We start from the raw sequence: 16,343 nt of genomic DNA, 5'->3' as shown, positions 1-16,343 counted from the left end.
AGTCAGGTCATGGTGTCATGTCAGGTGATATTTCTTGCGCGATTGTGCGAGTTATACGCGTACCGCGCCGGAAGACAATCATGATACACAGAATATATTAGAACCTGCAAGGTGGATACAGCTGTTGGAAAGCTTCTGCATTTTAAGGAAGAGTGTAAATAAAAGTTGAAATAAAATTATATCTTAAGAGGAAATTAATTCCGTTTTTCGTGAGAAAGTTTAATCTCAGAATATTACGTTTGTTCCGACAAAAATGAAAGGTACAAATTCAAGGAAGCAAACAGAAAGGGAGAAATTTATATCAAAATAACTCCTGCAGACATTATCCTTCTTCAGTGTCACTTAAAACCATAGTAATTCATGGTATGGTGAAATTAAATACATTGTATTGAGAATAGGTTTAAGTATTTGAAATTCCACACATTTCTGAAGCGAAGAATCATTGATACAGCTTTCCCCTTGGTTTTAAGGCAACACGATTCATGCAAGTCACATAAGGTATAAAGAATTCAATTTGCGGAGGGCGTTGTCCAGGTTGCTCGTTTGCGCATTCACTCTCAATTTGCAATCAAAGGATGGATTTTAAAGACTCAAGCTGGCGCTCAAAGCTTGTTTTGTTTTCAAGCCAACATAAATGACAAGTTATTTACTCTATTTTTAGTCTTCCGCACGTTGTGCCGCTCAGACTTGTTATGGCATCATATGGTTTCGCGGCAGCGACTGTAAAGTTGGTGCCGTTGTCAAAATCGCAGTAAATTGTGGTCAAATGCCAAAATTCAGAAATAACATATTTTCTGAAGTGTTTGCGAGTTTTGACAATTTTATATCTGAGTATTCAGTTTCATCACGCAAAGTTTGGTCAATTTTCAGATCTTCGCTTCAATCTTGAGATCTCTGTTTTTTCCGCGGTAATCTTCGCGTGTTCGATTTCTACGGAAATACCCATAGAAAGGCTCATTTAGGCACAACCATAAATCATCTCTACAAATTCGGAAAATGGACGTAGAAATGTACCTACTTTCATTCATGTTGCTGCTCAGTTCACCTGGTGCTTCTTTTGCCGTTTGTCCGCAGTCTGAATACCGTGGTTCGAATGGAACCGTGTACTCTCATGTTCACGGCAGACTTTATGATAACAACCTTAGTTGTTCGTACAATATCCGAGTTCCCGTTGACCGAAGAGCTATTCTTGAATTTAAGGAACTGAAGATATCAGGACTGATGCCAGACTGTGAACAAGATTCTTTGGAAATAATAGTGGGGTAGGTGCTATGTATGATTTCTTTTGGAAAAGAGTCTTTAATTGCATGATCAAACAAGGAGGGGGGCATTGGGATTTTCGGTTTTGGCTTTTTTTTTAGATCGATTTTTCAGTTTTTCTGCTATAAAACTTCGGCTTTCGGTTTTGATGTTCATTGCGGTTTGCGGATTTTCTGTTTTTTAGCTTTTGGTTTTCGATTTTCGCGAAAATACTAATGGGTTTTCAGATTTGATATCCGATGCGATTTTCGGTTTTTCTTATTTGTCCTATTTGGGTTTCGGTTTCTGTTCGATCTGAGCTGCAATTATGCGCCTCCACTGATCTTGAGTAGCCTCTAAACGCAATTTTGTGCAAATTTCCCTAATTTAACTGGGCGCCATTACCAGCTGCTGAGTTGGCTGTGACTTAGACTAGGTTTACACTAGAGGAGAGTTTTCCGGATTCGTAAATGTTTGCGGATTCATCAATTCTGGAGTATTCGGATTCGTAGGTGTTTACACTGAAAGGATATTCGGATTCCTGACCGTTTACGCACAACGACAACTCCGTGAACATTCGAAATGGAATGGTTACCAAGCCTTGTGTTGTTTCGTCGTTCGATCGACAAAGTGAAAATGCCTTCCCCAAAAAAGGAGAGTAGATCCAGATGCCACCGAGGCAAATTTGAGTTGGACAGATGCCAAGCAGTCTACGTCGTCGGCGATTAAGTGTGGCTGACGTTAAACTTCCTTGCAATAATAATTTGCGTTTCTTCAGAAATACTGCGTTACACATGATAAAATTTATCGCCTGAACCTGCAATAAGATTAGGCAACCGGAGACCGCCAGCAATGTTAGCACCAGATCCATTTTGGTTTCACCGCAAACTCAAAAGATTGCAGGTGGAAATAGTATCCGGATTCGAAAAAAAAAAGCGGTTACACGACAAAACTTTCCGGATTCAAAAGTTATCGGATTCAAAGTTCTCACTTTAAATTCCGGATTCAAAATCTCCGGACACGACCAAACCGGGAAGTTTTTATTTCGGATTCGTCCACTTTCGTGTAAACGGCAGAATGAATCCGGTACTAAAACGTTTTGGATTCATCACGAATCCGGAACAATTTCCTCTAGTGTAAACCTAGTCTTAAAGGACGGGGAGGTCAGACGTGGAACTTGGAGACGTAGGACTCGGGGACATGGGACTCAAGAACATAAGACTCGGGGACTCGGAATCTCGAGGACTCGGAATCTCGGGGACTCGGGGACTCGGGGACTCGAGGACTCGGAGACTCAGTGACTAGGTGACTCGGGACTCAGGACTCGGGGAATCGGAGACTTGGTAACTCGGGGACTCGGGGAAGCCGGGACTGGAGGAAGCCGGGACTCGGGGACGCCGGCACTCGGGGACGCCGGCACTCGGGGACGCCGGCACTCGGGGACGCCGGGACTCGGGGACGTGAGACGCGGGAAGTCGGGACTCGGCGACGTGCGGGGACTCGGGGACGTGATAAACAAACAACACCTGATTTTTGCGCTGAATTTGTAAAGTATAATTTTCGGTGGAGAAAGGTCTTTACAAACGAAACAGGTAGACTATTTTTTGGAGACGTGCTTAACAGTTGCCGTTAGCGACAACGGACGAAACTGAGGGGTACTGAGGTGTCCAACTTCGATGATCTGATACGAATCGTAAAGAATAAATTAGAGTGTCTATAATTTATTCCTGATTAAGAAGTGCGGATTCAGTAGAACTCCAGTGTTTACAATTTATTCCTGATGAAAAATTAATAAATTAGAGTTTTTATAATTTACTTTACTTTCTTTTCTGGAAGATCGATGCGAACTAACTACAACGGACGTATGTTTCGATTACTTGGCGACGAAAGTATCCTCATCGTCTTCACACTGAATGAGCAATTCTCCATCAGGAATACATTGTAAACACTCTCATTTATTCCTTATGATTTGCAACAGGTCATCGAAGGTAGACACTTCAGTTTCGCCAGTGTTGTAAGTAGTTCACATCGATTTTCTGGAAAAGAAATATAGAACTCTTGTAGCTGGATAATCGATGTTGTATTACTAAACGAAAGTGGATAAACTACAACAGACAACAAAAGCGCGGGCAAAGAAATACGAAGGAATGTTATCACGGACATTTGCCTTTTGTGTTAACATCATTTTTTTTCAGTCACGTGCCAAAAGACGATCACTTTGTCGCTAAGATGACACACGTCTCCGAAAAAACAGTCTTACCTTTCTAGAGGCCACCGAAAATTATACTATAGAAATTCAGTGCAAAAATCAGGTGTTGTTTGTTTACCACGTCCGATTTCCTCGCGTCCCACGTCTCCGAGTCTACGAGTCTACGAGTCCCCCAGTCTACGAGTCCCCGAGTCTACGAGTCCCACGTCCCTGAGTCCCACGTCCTACGTTTCCGTCCTACGTCTCCGTCCTATTTTTAGCCACAACCTGCTGAGTTCGCAGAGACCACGTTGGAGGTCCTCGAGAGAGCAGCTGAAATAAATTCTAAAGCCTTTAATTAAAGTAGATGTGACCAGGCTCACAATTGTGTATGACATTGCAATATTTTCGTCATCGTTTCCGAATTACATCTACAGAAACTATTTCCTATGATAATCAAATCATCCTACACATAGGATTTACCGGTACATCAAAAATTTCCTTTAAGTCACACTCTCACACCTAACTTCAAAATTTTAAGAATTTCCTGCTATTGTTCGATTTCTTATAAAAGAAGTACAGTTAGTTTAATTCAGTAGTTCAGAGCGTCAAGACCTGCACTTACAATTAAGCTCAGGACCTCTTGGTCACAAGAAGTAACTCCAGTGTAACCTCAACTTAGTGACCTATTATACCGAGGATTTGCTTGCCATAAACCTTTTATTTTTTATTTTTCTGTTGTTTCCTGTATAAATAAATTTTATTGTGGGTGTAAGTCTGTCTAGTTGTTCAAATTACAACATCAGAACCTGTCTCGCTCACATAGATACTAGAAGATACGAATGCCAAGTCCATGGCATTCACAATACTGTAATGAAATTATTGTAGTTTAGTCTGTATGCTCCACTTGTCACCATCGCGCCGGATCGATCAGGGTTTTAATAACTGGGATTTGAAGATGTAGCGGTTTTGACAATTTTGCATGCGGTCTTCAGTTTTGATCAATTTTTGTTTCGGTTTTTCGGTTTTGGATGATTTTTTCTACGGTTTTACGGTTTCTTTACAGGGCCTCAATGCCCCCCTCAACAAGTATTGTTTGGTAACTGATCGGAGACAAAATTAGTAAAATATTGAAGGCTTAAATTTTGACTGTAGCTCGCATGGCTCGCCCTTTGGCTCGCTGGCTCGCAGATTTACCCTCGAAAACGAAGACCTAAGACTAAGACCCGTCTTAGTTTTCGAGATTACGAAAACTAAGACCCCCACCAAACCAGTCTGTAAAATGTATACAAAGCCGAATTACGACCGTTCAAAGACTATAATCCGTAAAACAACCAAAAACTACAATTGTACACGTGCTAGACGATCCGCTTCTTCCACAGGCAGCCCAAGCTCTCTTCGAGAACCACACAAGGAACACAATTTGCATATCGATTTATAACGATTTGTATGGGATTTTCTACAAGATAGCCATAGAGATAGTTAAAAGTGAAAATATTAAATAAAAATGGCTTACGTTATTCCATACGTGTATTGCTTGCTCCTGGTGTCGTTATTTTACCGATTTCACTTGATTTAATCGTTTTTTTTTTAATTCTGGTTTTCTCTTCTTAAAGAGAAGACAAGGCCGAACACTTCTGTCCAGACAGCCTCCCGAACGAAGTAAAAATCCCAAGCTAAAATGTACCCACGGCCACAAATCCACAGCAGAATTCAAGGGCAAAGGTTGACCTCTCATTTCGATTCTCTAGCCACACAATCTCAGCCCTGCGATCGACGCCAGGCGGCTCTTCGTGTCCTCAGTGAAACGTTAAAACCTTTGTAGACATCCGAGTCCTTTTTAAACACGACACAATGACCGTTGAAATTGGCTTGGTAACCTCGTCATGTTGGAAAACCAAGACTCGCGGGGGTACTAAACATGAGGGGACCCCGGGGTTTTAAAGAAGTTTTGTAGACAAGTTGAGGTCTAGTACCCCCGCGAGTCTTGGTTTGCCAAAATGACGAGGTTACCAAGCCAATTTCAACGGTCGTTGTGTCGTGTTTAAAAAGAACTCGGATGTCTACAAACGTTTTAACGTTTCACTGAGAACTCGGAGAGCCACCTGGCGTCGATCGCAGGGCTGAGATTGTGTGGCTAGAGAATCGAAATGAGAGGTCAACCTTTTCCCTTGAATTCTGCTGTGGATTTGTGGCCGTGGGTACATTTTAGCTTGGGATTTTTTCTTCGTTCGGGAGGCTGTCTGGACAGAAGTGTTCGGCCTTGTCTTCTCTTTAAGAAGAGAAAACCAGGATTCAAAAAAACCACTTCAATCAAGTTAAATCAGTAATATAACGACACAAGGAGCAAGCAACACACGTATGGAATAAGGTAAGCCATTTTTATTTAATATTTTCACTTTTAACTATCTCTATGGCTATCTTGTAGAAAATCCCATACAAATCGTTATAAATCGATATGCAAATTGTGTTCCTTGTGTGGTTCTCAAAGAGAGCTTGGGCCGCCTGTGCTTCTTCCAACAATTTTAAGACATATATTTTCAGCATTGCGGCTTTAATTATTGGGCAGAAAATCTTTGTGTTTTTCTGCCCAATAAGAGTGAAGTGTGCTTTAGAGTCCTTTCGTGTGTTTTAACACGGACATATGACTAGTAGCTCAGTTGCTCGCTATGTTTGTTTGGACTGTGCGACGGATATCTGCTTGAGGTGAAAAGTTTCAGTCTCAGCACACAATGTAAGAGAAATCGATCAGATTGTCGGCGAAAATCTTACCGGAAATTGTACTGAACACTTTCGCAGGTATCACTAGAAAACGTGTTTTAAAGTTTGCGAGGTTTGTATACAACACGATGGTTGCAGTCATTGATATGTCGCTTTAAACGTTAAACGAGATTTAAGCTTAAATCTTTCTAGAATTTTTGCATAATTTGCTGTGACTCAAACTTTGCCAATCCCGTGAAGTTATTTCGTCGCACGGGCCACGCAGGTATGTCGAGCAACTGGTACTTGCGCAACTTTCTGTGCGTGCCAAAATCTAATCTCATCTTCGCTTGAAAAAAAAGGAAAGCTAAGCGTGGAAACTTTTGCTTATTAGATGTGGGTAGATGACCCTGTACTACTAAGCTGACATTTGCAATAAAGCAAACCCGCCCTTTCCATCCAATATTTCTTTGTCTTCGGTTTTGTTTTTCCCATTGAAAACAGCATCGGATCGATTCCTAATGATCAAAAGTATTCAACTTGGTCTTCAACAATCGACAGAAGAGGTGAAATGACAATGACCAAGGGACTAGAAGAGAATCCGTGGCCTTCCTAGCTCAAGAATTTCAACACTCTAGGCAGCAGTTGAAAGATTAAACTCTTTCCAAACCCCTTCGGTAACTGCCCGAAAACATCTCTCCTTCCCTCGTTGTTCACGTTTAGCTTTTCTTTTTTTTCAAGCGAAGATTAGATTAGATTTTGGCTGGGCGTGCACAGAAAGTTGCGTAAGCGCCAGTTGCTCGACATACCTGCGTAGCCCGTGCGACGAAATAGCTTCACGGGATTAGAAAAGTTCCAGTTGCAGCAAATTATACAAAAAGCCTTGAAAGATTTAGGCTTACATCTCATCTAACGTTAAAAGCGACATATCAATGCTTACATATGATGCACGATCCTCGCAGTAGATAGCGCTATTTAAGCAATAGCGAAAATCAGGCCTGTACGGTATTCGAACCACTGACCTCTGCGATACTAGTGCAGCGCTCTACCAATTGAGCTAACAAGCCAATTGGGAGCAGACCGTTAAGTTGATTTTTCAGGTCTGATTTTCGCTATTGCTTAAATAGCGCTATCTACTGCGAGGATCGTGCATCATATGTATCTAATACCGCAGTACAAAATATATGAACTTCATATATTTCATTGTATCTCATTTATCACTTTCACGGGTTTATTACGAATCAACTTAACGGCCTGCTCCCAGTTGGCTTGTTAGCTCAATTGGTAGAGCGCTGCACTAGTATCGCAGAGGTCAGTGGTTCGAATACCGTACAGGCCTGATTTTTTTTCAGGTCTGATTTTCGCTATTGCTTAAATAGCGCTATCTACTGCGAGGATCGTGCATCATATGTTTCTAATACCGCAGTACAAAATATATGAACTTCATATATTTCATTGTATCTCATATCAATGCTTGCAACCATTATGTTTTATACGAACCTCGCAAACTTTTAAACACGTTCTCTTGTGATACCTGCGAAAGTAATCAGTATAATTTCCGGTAAGATTTCGCGGACAATCTGATCGATTTCTTTTACATTGCGTGCTGACACTGAAACTTTTCACCTAGGGCAAGCCTTAATCACAAGGCCCAAACAAACATAGCGAGCAACAGAGCTTGTTGAGGTGTATATATGCGTGTTAAAACACACGAAAGGACTCCAAAGGACACTTCACTCAGATGCCAGAACGACTGCGACCGTTTGGAACTAGTCTTGTAAGGCTCTTCTGCCCACAGGCAGCCCAAGCTCACTACTAGAAAAGCGGACGTGACTCTTGCCGTGTTGCGCAACGTTTTATATTTATAAAGGTTTGTATGGGATGTTATCGGTTTGCCTTAAAAGAGAGAAAACATGTCTTGTTTTGAAATAAAATGGGCTTACCTTATTGCCTTGTTGTTTTCTTTGTTGATTCCTAGCGCCTCAGGCCATTTTGAAGCGTTTTCGGCGAGTTAGCGCTATGTTGGTGTTCAACTGCTGAAAGAAAGACAAGGCCGGAAACCTATTTTAGAAGTGTCCGTCGCCCGAAGCGAATAATTCCCCCAAAAAATTACCACCAGTCTCGATTCCTCCAGAAAATCAAAGCAGAGATGTTGCAGTTCCATTTCCATTCACTTGATTCACAATTCCTCCCACAGATCTTTCACTAGCGATGCTTTTATCTCCAGATCGATCGGCTTTCCAATTTCGAATTTGGCTGCTTGAAACATTTGTGGGCCCGTTCGCCGATCACGCAGTATGTTGGGTAACAAAAATAAGCCCGGCGAGGGTAGCCAGCGGCCTGCAGTCGACAAACAAACCAGTTAGCTCCCCTGGTCCCCTCGAGAGGTTTGTCAAGACCGCATTGTTTTGATCACACATTTCCATTCGATGTTGATTGGTCGATCAAAACAATGCGGTCTTGAGAGGGGACCAGGAGAGCTAACTGGTTTGTTTGTCGACTGCAGGCCGCTGGCTACTCGCCGGGCTTATTTTTGTTACCCAACATACTGTGCGATCGGCGAACGGGCCCACAAATGTTTCAAGCAGCCAAATTCGAAATTGGAAAGCCGATCGATCTGGAGATAAAAGCATCGCTAGTGAAAGATCTGTGGGAGGAATTGGGAATCAAGTGAATGGAAATGGAACTGCAACATCTCTGCTTTGATTTTCTGGAGGAATCGAGACTGGTGGTAATTTTTTGGGGGAATTATTCGCTTCGGGCGACGGACACTTCTAAAATAGGTTCCGGCCTTGTCTTTCTTTCAGCAGTTGAACACCAACGTAGCGCTAACTCGCCGAAAACGCTTCAAAATGGCCTGAGGCGCTAGGAATCAACAAAGAAAACAACAAGGCAATAAGGTAAGCCCATTTTATTTCAAAACAAGACATGTTTTCTCTCTTTTAAGGCAAACCGATAACATCCCATACAAACCTTTATAAATATAAAACGTTGCGCAACACGGCAAGAGTCACGTCCGCTTTTCTAGTAGTGAGCTTGGGCTGCCTGTGTTCTGCCCTGAACTTGAAATCTACTCACAGCCCCTCGGTCTCCGAGGATGGGTGTAATCCAGCTTTCAAGGAAACTCTCCTGACAAGTCTAAGTTCCAGACAATAAAATTTTCCTTGGCGGAATCGGTCAAATTTACTGACTTCTACGTTTTGCCGACGGATAATATCGGCAGGCAACAGTAGCCCCCTAGTTCCACTTCATATGTTTCGTAAGTTAACACGCAAGAGGTGATCGGCAGCGGCCAGGACAAATATGGAAAACAAACCTTGGAGAGTCGCAAGGAATACCTAGTTGCGATGTCCGGTGTCGGTGATTAACTCCTTTGTTCGGAAACAGATAAAATTGATGTTAGCGCTTTCCCATGTTGCAAATACAGCAGTGTTTTTGCTCGATCGATCGAATATGGGCTTTCTGTGGGTTCTTAATTTAATGTCCACGGTCGTAATTCGACTCTAGACATTTTACAGAATGATTTGGTGGGGGTCTTTAAACGAGTGTTACAAATCTGCGAGCCAGCGAGCCATGCGTGCCACAGTCAAAATATAAAGAATTTTTATTCGTCATATTTATATTCGCATGAGAACAAGAACAAGAGCAACGGAACAAGATAACTCTGATTCACTAAAGAGCGAAGTTGTTAAAATTACACGATTTACTCACCATTCTTGAAGCCAATACACGGAGTTGCCCTGCAGTACTGTTCGCTTTTCTCTTGAATGATTATCCACGTGGATATCAATAAATGACAGGAGTCAATGGATCCCACTTAACAACCCATTCGAGTAGCGGAAGTGGGGTGGAGCCGTACGTTTTCCTCAGAAAACTTTTTTACTTAAGTCTTGAACCTTGATTAACTTTTGTCGCATTGTTTTTATTTTTTGCGGATCCTGAGCGATTTGAATAGATAAAATTTTCTCTAAATAACAAAAATACGAAACGAAGAAAAAAATTCGTCTAACTCAGGACGGCCATTACTATGACGCAAGACTTGGCACGTCGTACAGATGTTAAGAGCATTTTTCATATTTGACGCACCAGTAATAGTTTTGGCAACCGAAGCGAGATTAGCATTTTTTCTGGGAATATTTCAATTTTAAGCACTTTTGTAGCTAAATTTGAAATTAATATCCCAGGAAAAGAGAGAGTACCCTGGGAGGGAGATTGTACCATTTATACTCGTCCCCAGGCCAGGATCATCTCCGCTTTCAAGATGGCGGGCGGTTCATAACTAGCGACTAAATACAGGAATGGCTCCGACCTGTAATTGGATGATAAAAATAGTAAAAGTTAATAAGTTACTTCTTAACTCCTTGCACGTGAGTATTGTTTAACCGTGTGTCTCCAAGCGGAACAGTGAAATAGCAATGCGAGCGAAAACACCGATGTGTCAAACAAGAAATGGTTACTTACATAACGAAGGGAGGGCCTTTCTTGTTCTGCGAGGTCGTTCAACTGTGATCTGGCGATGACTAAGGTATCCGCTGACTAGTTCCTCTGACTAAACTCATTTGGTCAGTCTAGGCTCAGTTCAGGGGAACGGTCAGAGACTGGAGCCATTCCTGTATTTCACTGCTGACAGGAATGGCTCCGACTCATGAGTTTATTAATGTCTTTTTCGTTTTGGCTAAATAATTTTTAAACTGAGATAAAATCAAAAGTACTTTTCATTAAGTTCCTCTTTAGTTGGACATTATAATTCTTACGTATGATGCACGATCCTCGCAGTAGAGAGCGCTATTTATGCAAAAGCGAAAATCAGACCTGAAAAAAATCAGGTCTGTACGGGATTCGAACCACTGACCTCTGCCATACGAGTGCAGCGCTCTACCAATTGAGATAACAAGCCAACTGGGAGCAGGCCGTTAAGTTGATTCGTAATAAACCCGTGATGATAAATAGAATATGATGAATATATGAAGTTCATATATTTTGTACTGCGGTTATAGATACGTATGATGCACGATCCTCGCAGTAGAGAGCGCTATAAAACTGTTTATATAACTCTGAATTTGCATAAAAGGGAACTGTACTTGTAACATTTTTAACCTTGTCTTTTAGATGTAATGACTATTCCACACATTTTGGAAAATTTTGCTCCTGCTCAGAGTTGGTAATGCCAGAGAAGATTTATTCTTTGGACCATTGCATCACCATTATTTTTAAAAGTGATGGGTCAGACCAGAATACAGGGTTTGAAGCACGTTATACTTCAATGGATAATAACACAAAACTGGATCCCAGCTCAAACTGCAGGTCTGTAAATCTTTCACATTTAAATTTATTTCTTGTGATCTATGTATGATTGTCATTTTCTATTTAACAGCTCAGTGTTTTCAATTTGGGTCATTTACTTCGTCAAGTTAAATTTCTTTTCGCATTCTCAAGATTTAATACTGGAATGGTAATAATGATATGGATAATGGTAATCATTATCATCTGAGATATCATTTTTTTATTAAAAAAAAAACGCCCCTAAGATATAATTAGACAAATCTTCTCGACTTTATTTTGTAAAAAGAAACCGGATGTTACAATGAACAGATATTAGATTATGGTATATTGGCTGATATGCCATAGTGGCTAAGCCAGTAAAAGGTCTCGAATTGCATTTTCCAATGATCCAGTTTTTAATAATTATTGTTATCAGTCTTGTCACAGAGAATAATGCATGGGTGTTCATAAATTGTAGCCTCCTTCGCAGACGTTCTTTGGGCTCGTCGTGCAATCTTCCTCTCCCACGAACGTCTGCTGAAACGAAGGGGTTGTTTAATTAGACCAATCGCAGCGCACTTCCCTATCAAGGCAGCGAACTTTGAACTTTGATGAATTTTCTCTTGTTGACGGTGTTTCCTGGGCATTTAGCTAAGTGCTTCCACCGAGTATAACTTTCGCCTATTGTTCGATCATTTTCGGCGTTAGGATAAGTAGAAGTGGTAGGGTATTGTTCAAATTTCAGTGATTTCGCTGCAGATCGTTGCTGCACTTGTAAAGCTGTTGTAGGTTCGGTCGGCATGTCAATGTTCTCAATGTCCCTGTCCTTTTCAGCGGAATTTCGACGTAAGCGTTTCGTTCTATTTGTTACTTTCTTAAAGTCTTCCTTTATCTCATCCTGAAGGGATCGCAGATTTGTTTTAGCTTTTTCAAAACAAAGTAACCGCTTGTAGCACTTATTGCAGACGAACGGGTCGCTGGACGAAAACACACTCAAATCTGTTTGAACAGCGCATTCAATTAAGTGTGCAATATCCACTGAACTCTTACCAAACACTCTTATTCTCGCCTGCTGGATTAACGGAAAACTACACAGAAAACAGTTCTTTCCGACGATTTTTTTCGGAGTTTCTGAAGCAAGGTTTTGAGATCTGTTTTCCATGAGTAATAAGAAACTTGAGAAAATTAAACCCCCTCTTGGCGGTTGTTCTATCACAGCTTATGATTGGCTTTCTATTGAACAATAACCAAGCGCCAATTGGCTCTTCGGTGATCTCCACGTGCTCTCCGTCTGACCTGTTTAAACAAAGGGAAAGGAATGTGCTCATTCGTTTCAGCAGACATTCGTGGGGGAGGAAGATTGTGTGACGAGCCCAAAGAACGTCTGCGTAGAAGGCTACATAAAATGGAGTATTCAACACGATATCTCATTAGTGAGCACGGCAAATGAGTGAGAAATCATGTTTAACTGTACAGGAAGAGAAATTCCATATCTGTAAGCATGCAACCACACATTATCTTCTTACTGGAGCTGGGGGATGCGTCACAGACATTCAAATCTGCTATGTCGGGCATGCCGGCCCGCGGTATCTGTCACATATGCGCACGCATGCCACGTGCATACCTTGTAGATTTGAGAACCGCTATGTTGAAAATGTAGACGTTGAGTTTGTATTGAGTTGTAGTTTTCCGTCTGACTTAAATCCGCGGAACACAACAAAATCCAACCCTTGAAAGGGAAAAAAATTACATGGATATAGAAAATTTTGCCATAGCATGCCAAACTAGTCTTCCCGAGGGGGGGTGGGAAGATGGTGATGCATCTGATAATTCAAGCTCTTGCAAGACTGCGCACACTGTTTACACTGCTGAACTTATCGTGTTTGACAACAATGATCACTGTTTACTGTTTTACGGTCTTAAGTTTTTTTTCCCACTGAATCATCCAAACCTGTCTCGTACAACATGATGACTGATTGTTTGTTTTGCTAAATTTGGAGGCCTCCAAGGAAGGACATTGGGTCGTTTGAAGATTTGCAGAAAATTTGGCAATCTGCATAAATTTGGCAAGTTTTCAAACTGGGGGTTCAGCTTATTTTATGTTACTTGTTGACAGATTTTTCACTGAAACAAACAGAATAGATCCTGGTTCAAGATGGGGCTTATATAAACACAGCAGGCCTTTACTTACGGTGACCCATTAAGGACAGCGCTACAAACCTAAAAAAAAAACCAAAGTACAAAAATATACTACTGCAAACTAGATCAAATATACCACGAATAAAATGAGACCATCAACGTCAGTGAAAAATCAAATGCACTTCTACACAACAAAGTGAAACGCTACACACCGAATTAAAAAAAGTTAACCGCACACTGCAAATGAAAGCACAACGCACACCCCAAATCAAGGGGAAAAAACTCACTGCAAACAAAAACTTAAGGCATGCCGCAAATGAAAGGGACTTAATCTATGCGTGCGCATTTGCACGTCAAGGCCTGAGACCGAGTCATAAGCGCGCTTTTATCAAATCAAAACAAACGTCCGTCGAATACTTGCAGCTAAATACAGGAATTGCACCGACCTGTGATTGGAAGTTAAAAATAGCATTAGTCACGTTGTTGAGCTCAAGAGACTTGTAGATCACGCAGGCATTTGTGGTCGAAAGTTATGTTAGCATTAAAAATCTTTCCTTTTTTCAAATCAAATAAAAACAAACTTTTATCTTATCGCTGGAAGAGAAATTTTTGGGGTCAAATCTACTTCGGTAAAGGGGTAAATTTATGGCGGGGATTTGCTACCTACCGTTCGTTATTCATGGTCGAAAATTCACCACTGAAACAATAATAATATTTGTTTTTGCTTCAGTATCGAGCAGTTTTCGTTTGTTAATTGACTCGCCGTGTAATATGTACTATTTGCAAACGTTTCACTCTTGGTGCAATTCCTTTCGTTAACGCAAATCTCAAATACAGGAATTGCACCGGCCCGATTGGTCGACTTCCAGCGGTGAAAAATGTAAACGCTGAACGCGATAATCTTTCTTCCTTCAGTCCAAAGCCTTTGATCTTCACTAATGAAGTTATTTTGCCCACAGCTCCCATTCTGAACGCGCTTTCGACCCGGTGCTTTTCCTGGCTTTAGCTAAAACCATGGCCCCCAAAATATTTTTCTCACCTTTCCTTACACTTATTAAATTTTTCACAAATTTTTCACAACTTTGCCTCTTCCTGTTCGTAAGTCCGGCCAAGCCTTTATGGTCATCGGCCCCTTTAACTTTGGCTTATAAATACAGGCGTTTAGTTATACTTGTAAAACTCCCTGAAGAAGTCTACGACAGTTAGACGAAACGCGTAGGAAAATAAAAGAAGTTTTACAACTACTGTTCGCAGAAGTGCTGCTCACTAGTCTATATTTAAAAAAATAATTAAAAAATTGTTAAAAAAATTTGATTTAGTTTGCAGTAGTATATTTTTGTACTTTTGGTTTTTTTTAGGTTTGTAGCACTGTCCCTAATGGGCCACCTTAGGCTGGAAATCTTTGTTAAACACTACCATTTATAGAGAGCTCCTTTAACCTAATTAAGAATGGTTTCTTTACTTGTTTTGATTTGTAGCAAAAAGTTTTTGAAACAAGCAAGTGGAACATTGTTTACTCCCAACTGGCCTTTGACTTACCATCAAAAGGCTGAGTGTACATGGAATTTTTCAATTCCATCAGGGAGGGAAATTCGCTTGTTTTATACAAGCTTTAAATTGGGAGGAAATCCTTTTTGCAATAAAAACAGGGAAAACGAGGAGGATGAGTTACGCATCACTGGTAGGTGTGCTATAATTGGTTTGTTTAGTGGAACATGTTTTACTGCTCTGCCGGTTTAATTCAAAAGTTTGCTTGAATGGAAATCCTGAACATCTATTTGAACTGAGAGAAATGATTAATTTATTATCAACCGGCTTACTGTAGTTTGCGAAATGAAATGAAACGAAACGAAATGGAAAATCTGTAGTCTGCGAAATGGAAAATCTGTTGTTTGCAAAATGAAATTTCTCGGGTGGGAAATGTTCCTAAAATGTTCGCAGCCCATGTTCCTAGTCGAGGGCCCCTTTCTTCTTTTTCTTGGCAATAGAAATTACGAGGCATCACGTTGCGTGAGACTGGATGTTGACGCTGTTACGAAATCAAGGCAAACTAGTTCTGTTAAAATAAATTGAAGTTGTTCGGAGTAATTTTTGACATTGTTTTGTCATTTAGTAGCGGTAGTGCATTTTTTTACTGATTACTTTCAAATCCAATAACCATTCTTGTTGAAATTAAATTACCCACCCTTTTCTATTATTGAATCACTTACTTGTTCATTGGTGGTGACAAAAATTTTCCCTATTTGAGTTTTTTTTTTTTTTTAAAAATAACTATATGTTAGCGTATAGATTGGTGTATTGTGGTGTAGTGTAATCTGATCAGCGCAATTTGGTGTATCTCTAAGCAATCTGATTGGCGCATCTTTTTTTTGGTGTATCTCAAGGCAATGTGATTGGCCCAATTTTTTGGTGTATCACAAACCAATCAGATTGTAGTATTTTTTTGATGTCGCACCAATCAGAGCGTTCTTACTAATTTGTGGTTTGACTGGTCTTCAAATTTCAGCAAATCAACACTTGAGTCGGAGAGAGCGGTTCGCGAATTAAGGAAATATATCAGTTGTGTTGGGAAAGTGGTGGAGTTATGATCGTTGTATGACTATGCTTATTCTTCCTTCTGAAGGAGACTGACTGGAACATGAGAAAAATTTTGAATCAAATATTACTTCAGATGTTGATAGGAGTAACTTCAGGATATTTCATTGCTATATATGAGTTAATCAGCGATTCCAATTTTGAATTTCGCTCAAGGAAGGAGGTAAGATGACATCTACAAGAGTTGTAAGATCATCTATTCAGTGTAATGGCTCATGTC

General features: G+C 40.7%; 1 protein-coding gene across 8 annotated transcripts in view; it reads left to right on the top strand.

Moving 5' to 3' along the window:
• Positions 1–552: 552 nt before the first annotated feature.
• The window catches only part of LOC111319002 (fibroblast growth factor receptor 1-A), a 50,858-nt gene continuing 35,067 nt past the window's right edge, over positions 553–16,343 (top strand). The window contains exons 1-3 of one of the 8 annotated variants that reach the window (XM_088739012.1): positions 553–1,262; positions 11,237–11,431; positions 15,007–15,209. In XM_088739012.1, coding sequence (XP_088595138.1) covers positions 997–1,262; positions 11,237–11,431; positions 15,007–15,209 — 664 coding nt within the window. In that variant the 5' untranslated portion in view covers positions 553–996. The remainder of the gene's footprint in view (positions 1,263–11,236; positions 11,432–15,006; positions 15,210–16,343) is intronic. The other 7 variants (XM_088739009.1, XM_088739006.1, XM_088739007.1 and 4 more) reach the window with 7 other exon arrangements.

The sequence above is a fragment of the Stylophora pistillata genome, chromosome 11, assembly GCF_964205215.1.
Source record: "Stylophora pistillata chromosome 11, jaStyPist1.2, whole genome shotgun sequence".
Lineage (NCBI taxonomy): Eukaryota > Metazoa > Cnidaria > Anthozoa > Scleractinia > Pocilloporidae > Stylophora > Stylophora pistillata.
Note: the sequence above shows the minus strand (reverse complement) of the source record. Positions and strands in the feature narration are given on the sequence as shown.